General features: G+C 29.5%; 1 protein-coding gene across 2 annotated transcripts in view; it reads left to right on the top strand.

The window, feature by feature from the left end:
- The window catches only part of LOC143237312 (syntaxin-like), a 30,834-nt gene extending 17,098 nt beyond the window's left edge, over positions 1-13,736 (top strand). For both annotated transcript variants that reach the window (XM_076476417.1, XM_076476418.1), the window contains 5 exons: positions 286-394; positions 3,567-3,640; positions 5,110-5,247; positions 7,689-7,799; positions 9,349-13,736. In XM_076476417.1, coding sequence (XP_076332532.1) covers positions 286-394; positions 3,567-3,640; positions 5,110-5,247; positions 7,689-7,799; positions 9,349-9,432 — 516 coding nt within the window. In that variant the 3' untranslated portion in view covers positions 9,433-13,736. The remainder of the gene's footprint in view (positions 1-285; positions 395-3,566; positions 3,641-5,109; positions 5,248-7,688; positions 7,800-9,348) is intronic.
- Positions 13,737-16,820: the final 3,084 nt, after the last annotated feature.

The raw sequence follows: 16,820 nt of genomic DNA, 5'->3' as shown, positions 1-16,820 counted from the left end.
GTTCAGAACATAAGTTGATGTGATCTCTACAGTTAAGATAGTTGTTGCCACTGTAAGTTGTTGTGACCTCTACAGTTATGATAGTTGTTGCTTCTGTAAGCTGGTGTAACCTATACAGTTAAGATAATTGTTATCCCTGTAAGTGTATGTGACCTATACTCAGAAAATAGTTTTGTTGCTAAGTGATACAAACAAACAGAACATTACCAAAATACAACTGCTTTTATATATATTAGATGACTGCCTTTGTTTTCAGCTGCTAAATTTTTTTTTTTTTATTTTCAGCACTCAATGCTTTCTCAAAAATTTGTGGAAGTAATATCAGAATATAACAAAATTCAAGTTGATTACAGAGAAAGGTGTAAAGCAAGAATTCAAAGACAATTAGAAATAAGTAAGTTCATTATTAGCAACTTCTTTTGTTTGAGAGAAGGTAATTAGAGTTTTCAAGTTTTTTTGTAAGTTGTGGTTATGTGATATTTGATAATGCTTCAAAAATAGAAGCACAGAGTGTACTGAAGTAGTTTGTTGAAATATAAGCTGTTTTTTTTATTATTAATCTAGCAATGTTGTCATAATTTATCTTTCAAGTTTTATTAATTTTAAGTTGAAAGAATTGAACAAAAGATCATTTGTTAGTATCAAATAAAATTTGCTTTTGTTTTACAACTATAATTTTGCTGTATTGTAATGTATAATAAAATTTCAGCTAATGCTGTTGTAATTACTATTTCATCATAAGATATTTTATACCTAACTAATTGTGATATTGTGGGTAGGTATTTTTTGTCTGTTTATCAGCATTACTCTTTTGTAAAGTGTTATGAATTATATTAGTATAGTATTAAGGCTTTGAACCTAAATGTAATGTTTAAAAGACAAAGTTTGATAATCATATCATAATTAAATGACCACTATTAAATTACGACATGAGTTTACAATGCATACTTTCTTACTTCTAATATGATGTATATGATGCTAAAATATATTTCAGAAGTTGGTTTGAAGCTGAAAATTTAAATATTAACTCTTTTACTGCCACAGACACATATTTATGGCCTTTTATTTTTTGTTGTGTATTTAAAAAATAACCTTGCACTGGAAGGTTTGTTACCTATAAACATGGCAGGTAGAAAGTTAATAAACAATAACATTGTTAAACTTAAATAAACTGTACACACACAAGTATTAAAGCATAAAGCAATTATATTTTAAAAGCTAGAATGTTGTTCCAGTATATCCTTATTTGTCTTGGTAAACTTCAAAGAGCCTCCTGTTAAGGCAATATGATAATTATATAATTAATTTAGTTTACTGTAGCCAAATATTCTGATGTTGTTAGTTTCTGTTTATATTTTAATAAAATCTTAGAATATGACATAGCCTGGATCAGAGTATAATAAAAGAAGCATAGTGCAATGTAATCAAAGTGATGATATAGAGATTTCTTGGTCAATTTCACAATATACTGGACCATTTTGATAAAATTAGTTTTTCAACAGTGTTTCTACAGGCCAGGCACCCAGGAATTTGGCTCTGTGGTAGACCTTAATTTTTAACATTATTCTGGAATGAGCTGAAACCCTATTTAAGGTGAATGCTAACCAAAAAGACTAAGTTTACTGCAGTGTGCTACAGGAGTCAAAAACTTGTGATAGCATCATTAAATCTGCAAGTTTTTGACTCCTGTAGCACACTGTAGTAAACTTAGTCTTTTTGGTGAGCATTCATCTTAAAAGATGTAGATGTGGTGTTATATTGGTGATTTACCTTTTTGGCCTGTTGGCCAAGAGCAAATGTAGTTTGTTGTGCTCTTGGCTGTTTGTTTGCATTCTTGTTGTACATTTATAGTGCAGATGTGAAGGCCTTGATTTTGGCATTAGTGGGATAATTCTTATTACCTTGAATTAATGGTACTCTATCTCTTTCAGTTCAGTTCATTTGTAATAATGCTGGACAGATTTCACTGTAAGTTCTAGCTGAAACCCAGACTTCAGTCAATGAAAATGCCATCTAAACATTTCAAAAGCTTCTCCAATTGTCAGTCTCTCTTTTACTTTTTTGAATGTCATCAGCTGACATAGCAGTGCAGGTATAATATTTCTGTGAATATATTTCTCTGTCAGAACTTGTAGCACTTTATTGGCCAGTGAGAATAGTTTAGTATCCTCAGATTTTTTTACATGTCATTTCCAGTCATTTTCATAAGACCATCTTGATTTTCTGGGGTAACATGGTGCATAGAATCCTTAATACAGTCAGGGAGAACTCAAGTAATTGATTGTTCTTGTCAAGAGCACTGAAACTTGATACTTTCCATTGACCTTCTTCATTTAGAAAGTTTGATATCACTGTGGATTTGTTACTTAAGCACTGCTAAAGTGATTATATATCATTTCTGTACTCTGTTGGAGTACTACAACAGTGCCTTGAACATGCTGCTTTCACACTTGAGTTCTTGGATGATTTGTATCATTTCTTTGTCAGAAAATCCAAGGGATCCTCAGAAGTATCACTAGACATTTCATCTTCATCACTTTCCAATGGAATAGTATAATCAGTCCTTCTTTGTTTCTTTCTTCATGTCTTTAATTTGTTCTACAGCTGTTTCCCACTTGCTTTTCATACCATTTAGACCTCTGGGTCTAAACCATCAAATCCATAATGACATTAAGGGCATTTCTCACACTTTGCATTTACAAATCAGTATCTTCTTTCCTTTTACTAACTTTATCAATATGAGATCAATATATGTTCTCACTGAATGTCAGTAGCATGTTAATATCTGTTTTATGGCCACCTGTGGATCTGGTTTTCACAAAGGGTATGGCATTCACCTGCTTTTTGTCCAATGAAGTTGTAGTAAAAATGTTAATCAATAAATAAGTTATCTGGAATGGCTTGAAAAATTAGATTCTGCAGAATCCTGTGTGTCTGGCCATGGACTAAAAAAGCTATTTCAAGTTCAAAGACAGGAAAATTAATGCATTAATACCAGTTGTATATGAGGTGATTTACATTGTATTCTGACAATTCTATTCAAAATATATTCCATCTTCATATTATTTGATGACAATACAGACATTCATATTTAAAAAAATTCATAAACCAGATCACAAAGACATTTTTAAAGTATGGCTAAAATGATTTTATACAAACTATTATCAGGAAATAACCTTTGTGAATAGTTTTTTTATGTTTTAAATGCAGCATCAGTTGATTACTTTTACAATAAAAACCATATGTGCACTTTATACATACATTGCTCTCATGTATTTTGAATTACCAGAGTATTAATACTTTTTATTAATTACAACAACGAAAACCAAATACTTCCAACATTGTTACTGTTAATTATAAACCTGCTTACCTCCTTTTTCTGTACTGTGTAAATTAATTGAAATGAATGTTAGATGGGATGTGGTATAAACTGTGTTAGTGCTGATCTTGCTTGATGATTGGACACAAGAGCAGGAGGGTTATTTATGTTATATAAAAATATATTTTCTTAATGCATTAAAATCAGGTGATATTTCTATATCCTTGTTAATTTTATCTTTTTACAGCAGGCAAAATTACAACAAGTGATGAGCTAGAAGACATGATAGAAAGTGGAAATCCTGCAATTTTCACTCAAGGGGTAAATTCTTTTTTTTGTTGTATTAGTATTGTTTATGTACAGAAAATGAACATATATTTCTTATGTGAATATCCAAAAAAATATGAATTAATTCTTTCACCTGGTTTCAAGAATTTTTTTTAAAATTTCACTCATAGGAAATTTTCCATCTTATAATATTTATGTTTCATTGTCTCCCTCTGAAATTGGATTTAAGCAGTATGAAATTCATGTCCCCTTTTGCCATTTGTGGTTGCTAAGATATTCCTTTTAAGGAACTGTGAAAAAATGGTAAAAAAAATAACCAAGTTGTCTTGTGTCACCCATTAGTTACTGTAATTGTTAATTTAACATTTAAAGTTTATGCAATTTACATAAAATAGTATGCAGTACCAGAAAGGCTTATAGCTGATGTTTTTTGGACTTGAGTAACTCCTTTTTAACATTCTGTGCTGAATATTGTAGCTGTGAAGTATATTTTTAATAAATAATATTTTATCTGTCACTTATCCTTGAGTTTTTAGCAAGTTTGAATATCTCTTCATGGTTAATGTTAATCCACATTTGTGTAAGATGTTTACATTTATCTCATAAAATATTTGATGTGACATATAGTTTCACATTTTTAAGCTTTAAAGTGCAGTCTTCAACTTTTTATATTAAGTACAATAATAGTTATAAACAAAACAAAAACAAGGTATCCAAGGTCAGAAAATCTGTAAAATACAGTGGAGCGCCGTTAAGCCGCGGTATTTGGGGGGTCAATTTGCTTAACTGCGGCTTAAGTGGTCCACAGCTTAAACCTTTGTGACTGAAAAGCTGAAGTCGCCAACAGCTCCGCCGAGGAGCCTCATCCAGGCCATTGTGTGATCATTATATCAGATTATCGAATTAAAAATGATACTTTAATTATTGATCACTTTTTTCACAGATTTACTGCGGATTAACTTTAATGTATGGAGAGGTGTGATTCGGTAACAATGGCGGCCTCCATAAAGCTGACATAGAGAGCGGATAAGGTAGATTAACAGTCGATTTCTATTGTAATATATTTTATTTATTTCCCAAATTAAAGCAAATCCTTTTTGAATATCCCCTTGAAGTTATAAAGCCAGGATTAAATTCATAAGTCGCGTTTTTACAGGTTCTTAAATTAGCGGTGAGCTGCGATAATCCTCACTCACATCGCTCACAAGACTTGCTACAGCGGCTAAAGCGATTTTCGTGGTTTACTTGTTCGCGGCTTAATGGCGCTCCACTGTATTATTAATCAGTTTGTTTATTTCTGAGTTACAAATCTATTTTCTCAAGATTACATATGTTTAAAAAACATGCACATATGTGTGTTTAGTGCGATATATATTGCTAACTCAGTTCACCTTAATGTCATAAAGCAACATTATTTGTGTATTATGCATCTTTTGTATTCCATGTTTTATACTTTGCATATACGTTGCACAGTTGATTATATTTGTATTATATCCATCAAGATCATCATGGAGACACAGCAAGCCAGACAAACCCTAGAAGATATTGAAGCTCGGCACAATGATATTATTAAGTTAGAAAACAGCATTAGAGAACTTCGTGACATGTTCTTGGACATGGCCATGTTGATTGAAAATCAGGTAGAGAATAATCAGTTTTCTAATTTTCTTCATTCAAAATTCTACATGTGCATTTCAAAAATGCAATGATTATCTAATTTCACTTAAAAAATAAATCCTATTGTTAATAATTGGAACCAAACATTAGCCAATTTAATGTTCAAATAAAAGTGTGTCTACACTGGGCAATATTAAACATATTTTTTATAATTTTTTTATTCTAGGATATTCCACATGGAACACAATGGGCTCAGTATAATATACTGAGTCTGGAAATATGTATGCACTGGTTAAGTATTTATAGTATGACTTTTAATACAGTATGTGTATGTTCACGAAATGTGATAGACTTTTGGGAAATATTACATGTCTTTTGTACACAGAAAATCAGATTCTTTAATGAAGTATATTTACTAAACATTTGTTATTGAATATATTGAGTCTGTTTTGTTATTAGTCAAAGTATGAAGTGATTTTTTGGTTTATGATTAAAAATGCTATTGTTTGTCCCAAAATTCTCAAATTTAATCTGTATTTTCCTTAAAACCCTCCTAAATTCATTTCAAAGATTTGTTATTAGTATAACTGTATATTTTAGCTGTTATTTTTGCTATCCTAACTCTGTCTAAAGTTTGTCAGTTTGACTGACTATCTAACCCCCCAAAACATTGAAATAAATCTAAATCACTCTTTTTTTTTTTTCTTTGGTTCTGGAATGATTTCAAATTGAATCATGAAATTACACTTGTTTATTCTAAGTATCTTTAAACTGATAACAATATTCAATTATTTATACTTAAGTTGTATTGTTTTACTATCCTTTGAACCATGTTTACTACTATTCATACTATTATAAGTTGTAAATTGCTTGGGGAACATGGAGCTCACATTGCACTATGGGATCACGTTACCCACAAGCTACCCCAAGTTGCTTGCATAAAAATCTTTTATTATTATGATTTGTTTTACCTAATCTAACCTAAAGAGATTCATATCTTTACATATGAATCACATTTATAATGATATAATACATCTCTTCTTTGCTTTTTATTCTATAACCAATCAGTCTTGGAAGAAGTAATTACTGAATTAAAACGAGGTGATCCAGACAAATGCCACATATTTCAAAATTACATATTATATAACTATATATATAATACTACTTGCAAATCAAGCCCAACTGAGCACATTCCTATTGGAACAATTCCTAAAATGTGCAACTCATGACCACCCAACTTTTAAAGCAACTGTTAAACATTCATAGGAAACATGCAGAATTTGCAGCATTGGTTTTGACTTTTATCATTTTCTTTAAAACTAATAATATTTATAATTGGTTCTAAGTAATTTTTTTATCTTGGATATTTTTTTTCTGGTTAAATGTTTACTTCAAGTTCTTTCTTCTGTACTAAAAAAACATTGGACTGTTTCTAACTTTTTTCTTTGTCTTTTGGAAATAAAATGCTAGGCCTTTGCTTAAAAAGAATGATATAGTTTATCAGTTCTCAGTGGTTAAAACTAATTTTAAAAAAGAGATCATTAAATATGTTTAAGTTAAAGACAGCAAAGGAAATAACAACTATTCAAAAGTTTTTATCATGTCCTATAATGCATAATTTATAACTTTCATAACTGATACAATAAATTTAAAAAAATGCTTTGCTAGAAGGGTCTTATGACATTTTCTTGTGAGTTAATCTCACCAACTTAAAAACATTTTGAAAAATTACTTTACCATAGTTTTGTAATAACATAATTAGTATCTAGAGAGACAAAGAAACATCAATTTTATTCCTGATGTATTAAGTTGGATTTACTGTTATTAAGTTTTGTATTTTTTTTATTTGTTTGTTCTGATGTTTTTTTTTTAATATCTCCAGTTGGTTTAAGGAAGGATGTTGAGAAAAACTTGCGTGCTAAAGGATGAGACTGGCTATTCCCAGTATAACACTTTTATACAATGCTGTACTAGTAACAAAATGGTTCTTTCTTGTGAACATAATAGGCTGGTTACTTCTGTGTTTATATGTTTGTATCATTGCATACTGAAGATAATTATTAATACTTAGTAACAATTTAAAAAAATTAATGTATTGGTTCTTTTAATATTTGTGATGTTTCCACTTAAAAAGAAAATTACAAAAACAGCTTTTTTTACAGAGTACATTTTTTACTTCAATTCGGTGTGTTCCAGAAAGTTATTGTAACATGGTCAATATTTATTCCAGAAGGGTACTGTTATAGCAAGAGATTTCTGGAAAGGTGCCAGAAGTTACTAAGGTATATTAATATAGTCAGAAAACTTCAGAAAGTTATCATTGTAATATAGCCAGAACCTTTTAGAAAGTTATCTTTGCAATGTAGCCAGAGAGTTTCAGAAAGGTATTTTTGTAGTACAGTCAGAGAGTTCCAGAAGAGTATTGTAATATGACTAAAAGTTTTTTTGTTATTTTGTTTTTTAGGGAGAAATGGTAAACAGAATTGAATATCAAGTGCAAAATACAAAGGATTACATTGAAACTGTTAAAAAAGACACAAAGAAAGCATTGGTATACCAGAGTAAAGCAAGAAAGGTAAGCAAGATATTGGTTACTTTGTCAGTACAGCTGCCATATTGGTACAGTTGTTTTATAACTTCCAGTGATATTTGATATCTACTAAATTTTAGGTCTAGTTACCTGTTTAAGTGAATTTTGATATAATAGCACAGTCCAAAAAGTAAGTTTATAAACCATGTTAATTTTATTATATTGTGAATTAGGTTTGGTCAATAGTTTGACATTGTATACATGGAGAGTCTTGGACAACTGTCAGCAGTCATCTGCCAGTCAAAAAGATCTGAGTAATCTAAATTCCCAAAAGAAAGCTTAATATATGTACTTTAAAGGAGGATTGTCTAGATTTTAAACCAAAAGTCAATTTAAAGTTTTGTATCTATTTAGTAATTAAATTTCTAATAGCTTGTGCTATATAATAATATATATATAATTTTTTGAACTTATTTGTAATATTATTTATTATTTTCTCTGATCAAATCTTGTTTAATGACTATGATTTATCTGTTCAAAAGTAAACTATAAAAAGGTGACATTGGCAGTTGTCCTGCTCCCATGTTTAGCATATCAAGTTCTAAAAGTACTACTGAGTGTTGTTCAATTTGTGAAATAAATCTGTTAGTTGTTTAAAAATTTCACTGTTTTAGAAACATCATAAAAAGATTGGCAGTTTTATTTTTCAAATTCATTAATATATTTATGTTCTAGATTTTAATAGCACAATTTTATTACTTATTAACAAAATGTCTCTCAATGTTGCTTTGTCATTGAATACAAATGGGAACTTTGAAGCAGTATGTGACCATATTATCTAATTAAAGCTTTGGCAGCCCCTATCTTTATTTTAGTAGACTGCATATCATTTGCTTAGAAATATGCATACAACTGGGATAATATAAAAATCTAAGGCCAAGAGACCTTTATGCAAGTAATTAAAAACTTGTGAAAACATATTTTATAGTTTATATGCATAGAAAAGTTGTAGATATCAGATTTTGTGGTGTTTTTTCTCACAAGTTATCAAAGTATTTCATTCCAAAAACATCAAATAATAATTTGAATTCATTCTCTTAATGTTTTTCAATGCAAGAAATGCTAAATTATGTTTAAGTTTTCCTTTGAATATGGTACTCCAACAAAATATTTTGGTCAAGTGATACTGATAGTTTTTGGGCTGAAATACCTACCTTGGTTTATAACATTGAAATGAAAGTAACGATGGCTTATTTTTATTTTCTAAACTTTGAACCTGACATTGTATTTACATAGGAATATCAGTCCATATTGGAGAAGTTATTTTCATTTTTTTATAAATATAAAACAATAACATTTTGTTTGATTCTAAAATCACTGAATATTGATCAAGGATTTTTACAATACAATGAAAGTTTATATTTTTAATTTTTGTATTTGCTATTTTATATTTATAAATTTCCTTTAAAAAGAAAATATGTAAATATTATTTTAAGTAACATCTGATGTTAATTATTTAATGTCATATTTTTTATTATTTGTATATATATGATTTCAACTATACATCTTTTTATTTTTTATCTTGTCTTCTTAGAAAAAAATTATCATCATAATCCTGGTCCTAGTTGTGATTGGAGTTCTAACCCTAATTATTCTTGGTTCCACTGGAAAAATTTAACACTGGACCACGTTGACCTGGAGCTGAGTGCAAACCCAAGTGACCTTTAATCTAACCATTCTGTCATTTCATTACATGAGTGTAGCATGCATCTAGGACCTCTAAGCATGTGTTGGTGAATTTTTCTGAAATTTTTTAGAGATGTAGCAAGACTCAAGTATTCACATGAGCTGAGGTGTTCCACATGGAACATGCAAGCAATGTGAACAAAAATTACATTATGGTTGGTTTTTACACAAACATTTAAAATCAGTTTACCTAAAAAAAAAGTTTTAACATTTGTAATTGAGTTTGAGTTAAAATTGTACATGTGTAATTTTGAATTATGAAAATCTATTGCTTAAGAAATGGTGATTCTCTCTGTTCATTGTTGGATTTTTTATATTACTGCTACTTCATATTAACTTGACACTGTTTTCAGCTCTACTAAAACAACAATGAAGTTACTTTTGGAAAAATTTATGCCAAAGAATGAAGTCAATAATTCAATTAATTTATTTTTGTATTGTAGGTTACTAAAAAATTTGATGTCTTAAATTCCCTAGTAATTTAAAAGTCAATTCATGTGTGTCTCTTGTGTGTGTGAAAATATTGTTACTGATACAAAGTTTATTTTAATATATATACATATACAATATATTGTATATTTTAAGAATAATTGTTTTTATTTATATATATATATATATACACACACAAATTTTAATATTGAATTTAATAAAATATTTTAAGGTCTCAGTTACTTAGTTTCAAGAGCTTATCACAAATTACCTAATTTAAGTTTTAGCAATAATGTGTAAATTGTTTGACAGAATGGAAATGACAGATAATTTTTGTAAAATATATTTAATAACTTAAAGTTGGTATTCCATGAGCCAACACAGCATGAACACAATGTGTAATTGATGAAACAAGGTGTTGTACATCAGCCAGTTAAATTGTTTGACCATTTCAAAGTTTCTTGTAATTCTTGAAGTGATACTGGTGGTGGAAATCAACTTCAAGTATTAGTTTCAAGGACTTACTATGTAGGCTTGGTAGCATTAAAATATGGTGTCTAAGATGGACAAGTTAATTGCTCATACTTTATTTTGTTTTCTTTGAAGTAATCTTTAACAAGTTTAATGATATGAATTGATTCAATGTATTCTTAAAACAGATTAGTTCCATTTGTGAATGGTGTTCATCATAGGCTAAACATGGCCATCAAAAAAAATTATTTAAATAATTATTCACTGTCTTTTCACCTTTCAGTAAGATCACAGGCCTAAATCACTCCAACAATAAAGCTACCCATACCATCACAAGGCCTCCATCATGCTTAATTAATGGCATAAAGCCCTGGGTTGTGAGCTTCTTTTGGTCCACTCTATGCATAAGCACTTATTTTGAAAGTAAGTGTTTAAAATATGATATATCTGACCAAAGTATATTGTTCCATTGATCTTTGATTCAGTTGTTATATTTTTATAAACATTTTACTTGGACAGTAGATTCATTAGGCAGAAAATGAAGTCTAATTAAAAATGAGATCACAACAAAAGACAACATACTTAATCTTCGGACATTTTGGAATTTACACATTCCATCATCAGTGACCTAAAATATTTGTGTACAACGTACTTTCAAAGAATATAAATATGCATATTGAACAGCAAAAAGTACAACTTTTAATATAGAAAAAAAGGTATACAAAATGTACAGAAGGAAGAATTTTAAGAATACAGTTTAATAAAATTATAATATCAGGTAGAACTGAAAGAAACTGGAGTTATTATTTAGCTTGGATGCTCATATGAGATACATTAAATTTTTTTGGACCAGGATGTTGTAGTTTAATGATCATGATATAAGAATTTTCAAGTTATCATTACACAAATAATGTTTACTAATGTGGTAGTTTGTTTTGTGAATGGGGAAGCACATGGACTTGAGAGTGGTTGCTAGTTCTGCTTCTTTCTAATTTACATTTTGTATTCTCAAGATGATTGGTATGGGTATTGATACTTTAATTAAAATAAAATTTTAATGCCCTTATTAGCCATCTTGAGGATACATTTTTACTTCAAGTAAGTTTCTCATCATGACGAAGTAATTGACATTTTATTTTGCCAATCACGTGGATTTAAAGTTACCGCAAGTGTATTTGTATATGATACATGAATAGAGGCACAAGTCTTTAGATTTTTGTTCAACGTGTATGTAAATATATTTTATTGTATGAAAATATTTTAAGTGGCTGATGATAGAATGTGTAAAGTCCAAAGATTAAACATAATGTTTTGCCATGGTAATCTTAATTTTATTTTGGATTTTGTATTGGTGTTACTGAGAGGTTTCTGATTGGCAAATTTACTGTGGTGCCTACCGTATGCTGACTCTTTGAAGTATTTAGACAGGAGATTGTTGTTATACATGAGCTTTATGTTCTGCACATACTTTTAAAGTCTGACTCTTTTATTAGTCTTTCATTCATTGTGTTAATGTTCACCTGTTATGATCTCTCAACTTAGTTTTTGAATAATATTTTGATATCCGTAGAGATATCGTTTTTTGACATTGTTGTTCACTTTACTTAGGATCAATCTAAATGTGCACCTATAGTTGTGCCTCTTTAGAAGTCTTACAGATTGTTATTATTAAACATTTTTCATTATCTCCCTCTGAAAAACAATAACAAGCTATTAGTATAAAGACAAACTTAGTGGTACAGGAATAATTTAATGTATAGTTGTATTACTGTATCACTACATTTTCCCATCTCAGATGTCAAAACTTGGAGTTAAAACAAAAAGTGAGGTGTTTCCATTATTGTGTTCAATCTCTGTATGTTTGTCATGTATATTTGATTTGTGTTTATATTAAATGATATAGATAATTGGTAATGAAATGGACCGTTTTTAAAATTATTTTATACTGGTTTGGATTTGTTATGGGAGGTATTGTTTTTTTTAATATTGAAGGCTTGTCTTGTGTGTAATCCTGAATTAAAAGCTAAATATTAATGCATTAGAAAGGATGAGTAATGAATAACATTTTTGAAGTTTTTATAAGCACAATGTGTCACAAAACTTTAAACCACCATTGTTTTTTTATATGTTTTTTAATGATATGGCCTGAAATTAGGGAGTAATTCCATAATTTAATTTTTATTTTGGCTGATAAAACATTATTCTCATTCTTTGAATTTTATGCTTGGGAAATTCTCCATTAATTTTTAATTTCCATTTCATAGTTTTCTTGGTGACTACTCATTTTAAATATGTCAACAAAATAAAAAAATGAATAAATATTATATTAAATATAGATTTTCATTTGACTTAAATTAGTGTAACCAGTATACAGTTCCTCTGTAGTATTGTACTTGTTGCAAAAGATTGAATGTATATGTTGGAGAAACATTAACCTTTTGCAAAGCTACAAAGTGATTGGACATTAAGTGATGTCAGCCTCTGGGTTTGTTATTTAGAGCTTAAGAAAAGGGTATACTCTTCATTTTATTTAACAGAATACCTGATTATAACATAGCCAAAACCAGTAAAGTTATATATTAATTTATTAATGAACACAAAAATTTGTTATCACCAGTATTGGTGAGCAAGGGGCCTGGTGGCTAGGGTGCTCAACTCACAACCTGAGAATCATGAATTCAAATCCCTCTTGCTGAATTTGTTTGTCCAATATGGTTTCTGTCTACGTTGGGCACTCGGCTGTAAAATTTCTTGGCTTAAAAAAGTACCAGCCGACTCCAAACTTGATGGATTAAGGTAATTAGAGAGAAGTATATTTGAGTCATACTACAGTTATGGGGTAATTATAACAGTGATCATGTTCCTAAAACTTAAATCCATCAGAGCCTTTAAGTTGTAATGAATGGAATTGTTTTTAGCTTTTTTTTTTCCATATGAAAGGCATTTGTGAAGTACTATCTTAAAAGCTAAAAATTAAATGCATTAGAAGTCTTACTATTTAAAAAAGTGCTTTTAGATTGATACACTAATTAAACAAAAAGAATAATACATCTTGTGAAGATTCTGCAGCTAATTTGAAATATTCTAATTTTACTCCTGATTTATTTTCGGCTTCATATTGTATTAACATTTAATAACTATGTGTTATGTTATTTTTAAAATATGGTAAATTATGATATTAATTCAAACTTTCATGAAATATGTACCATATATAAATGATAGTATGTAGTGTCATTATGGTTTTGATTTCTCCTAATAATTGTATGTAATTATAATTTATTATTTTTTCATAAATTGAATTAATTTAAAGAAATAAAAACCAGTATTTGCTTTTCATCAGTGTATTGAGTATGGAATTCTAATTTATCAAAATAAATTTTTAACTGTATGTTTTTGAAGCTATAAGACCAATTAAAACCAATAAAGTTGAAATGAATTTCAGTTTTATTCCAACTTTTGTACAATTATACATGAATTGAATTAAAGTATTAACATATGTATATGTTCAATAACATTGCAAATGTTAAGTGATTCGTTTTTGCAAGATATAAAATTCAAGGTACAATATAACATAGATTTTCTGAGTTTATGTTCAGGTAACATTTTTGACACAAATAATTCACTGTACTGGATCATATCATCAAAAAAACAGTTGAAAGTAGTTGTGGTCATTATAGAAATATTTTTTACATTCATAGTGTTTAGTGTAATTAAATTAAACCTTATATGCTGAAAAAAATTTAAAAAAGTTTTAGGTTTCATATGTTTAGTTATGAAACTACTAGACAGAATTGATGCAAGGCTGGGTGGTGCTTGATACATTTCTGTGAAGATACACAGAGTTGGATAATGAAGTTCCTGGTTGACACAAGAGTGGTGAGAACCCTAATAGATACTGCCATGTATCAGGCATTCCAAGTGAAATTGACATTCCACCCAGTAGTACTCGCTTCATTTTGGTGAAGGGTAACATATTACATATGAATGGAGACACGTCTCTGACTATGTCTTGATTGTACGAGCTATAAGATGAAGGTTGTTGCAGCAACCTTGGTCCTAGTATTGGTACTGCACAAACTCTTCCAGCTCCATCAGCTCAACAGGTGGGTTGAATTTCAGTACAAAAGTCATCCAGTGCCAGTGAAAAACAACCTATTAACAGTGTACTAAAAGTTTTTGTATTGTGGAAGAAATTATGGTACCTTTGAATACACAAGTGGTGTGTTAAAGACAAGATCTAATGCTTTGCTGCCATATAACACAGCTGTCAAATCAACATGTGAAATTTTCTGTTTTCTGTCTGGAAAGAAAGCCTGACTAAAAATATAGTTCAGAAAGTATCAAGGATAAGATTGCATGTTGTATTTCTATTAATCAATGCTTTTACTTTTCATTTGTGTTTCATGGCTATGTTACTGCTTAAACAGGTAAAAATAAATAACATATATAAATACTTATTGAAAATAAAGCATGTTAGAATTAATTGGATATAAAAAAATGGAAATTTCTTATTAGTATTATTATTATTGAAGAAAAAGTTTTCTTTCTTTCTTATTTCTTTAATTATTTAGTTCTTTAGTTATTTTCTTTAAACTTAAAAACTTGTACAAACAGACAAGAAGAAAGTAAAGCATGCTGAAAAATTAGAACAACACAGGCACAATAATTATAGGTTTATTTAAAACATTCTGTGGATGCATTTATTTTATACACACAACAAAGTGTAAGATGAAGGAAGGTTTTTTTAATGTTTTTAAAATACTGTTTTAAAACAAAATTTATAAAAATTCACAACCTAAAACATGAAATACTAAACTAAATTGATTTTTTTCCAAGCACAAACTACATATTGTTTAGAAATTTGTATATGAAATTTCATGTAATTAAGTTAAGCATTTTACAGGGGGAAATAAATGGGTGACATAGCATTATCCTGTCAATCAAAACAGGGTTAAGGGGCTGCAACAGAGAGGAGCCTGATATACAGATTATGTCTGTAAATACACAAGAGATAAGAACATTAGGGGTGAAATCTGGGAAACCTGACTTTATGTACAAAAATAGAATTTATTGGTTCTATCATGAATAGAGAAAGAGTGTATTGCCTGATGCTGCAAAGATTGCATTGGCTAAGGACTGGCCCCCAACATGTGAGATGTTCAAAATGTTCTTATGTTTACATAATATAATTGTGCCCAATTTTTGCCACACCAATGTTTGATCTCACCAAAGCTAATGTGTATATCAGATATACCGAAGAGTGCCACCATGTACTTCTATCTTTAAAGCAAGCTTTAGGAGGAAACTTCTCCACTACAGGACTGATTTTGTTTGGACACACATGCCAGTAACAGTGGAGTTAGAGCAGTGCTGCCGTGGTCATAGGGTGGGGCTAAACAAATAATTGTGTAATTGAGTCATGTGCTTACAGCTCCTGAATATCAGTGATAGAGCACAATGAAGAAAATAGAGGTTAAACATTATTAGTATTACTTTTTGCATAATAGAAATTTCATCTTCATGGTGGATTGCGTGTTATGTGTTTTATGAACTTTTAAGATCTGGAAGGAATGATCAGAATGTTCCAGGAGTATGATCATATAGCATTGTCCAGAAATGCAACCTAATTATATCACCACAATGTGAGACTGTATGTTAAGGACATACTTGTATATCAATTTTAACAACCCTTTCAGACTTTTTCAGTCCATCTCAAAATATAGGATTAAGTTTGATGATGAGGAACTCACTTTTTAGAAAAAGAGTTTAGAGATGGTTTCAGTCGGTAATGAATATAACTATTATAAATTTACAATATTTCAACAAAATTATGTCATCATCAGTAAATGTAGTTTACATAGACATAAGAATATGTATATACAGTATGGAACAAAGAGGTCATATGACTGGAGATATCTTAACAGCTCACAAAAGGTATCTTGAAATCCCAGAATGTTGGTTTAGAGTAGGGCTGTTTTATTCAACCAAAGTAGCCTCTCAGTGATGTCGAGAAAACCCACTTGTAGAGAAATATATATGCAAAAACGGCTCGTTTGGGTTGAGAAAATATTTTACATAGAAGAGCGAACAACGTTTCGACCTTCTTCGGTCATCGTCAGGTTCACAAAGAAAGAGGTAACTGACCGGAAGCTGACCACATGTTTGAAAGGGGTTGTGTAACTGACTGTTGGAATGTAGAGGGCAGTGTTAATGTTTGAATACATAATTTTATTTTTATTTTTTTTAATTATTATTATTATTACATTAATATAGGTATAAAGGCGTTCCTTTATATTGGTTTATTTTGGGTTTAAGTTGTTGTATAAGTAAGGCTTCTTTAATTTTGCGTTTGTTTATGTTTGTTTCTTTATTTAGTATTTGAGTGTTTTCTATGGTTATGTTGTGTTTATTTGACTTGCA

The sequence above is a fragment of the Tachypleus tridentatus genome, chromosome 13 (assembly GCF_004210375.1).
Source record: "Tachypleus tridentatus isolate NWPU-2018 chromosome 13, ASM421037v1, whole genome shotgun sequence".
Taxonomy (NCBI): Eukaryota; Metazoa; Arthropoda; class Merostomata; order Xiphosura; family Limulidae; genus Tachypleus; species Tachypleus tridentatus.
Note: the sequence above shows the minus strand (reverse complement) of the source record. Positions and strands in the feature narration are given on the sequence as shown.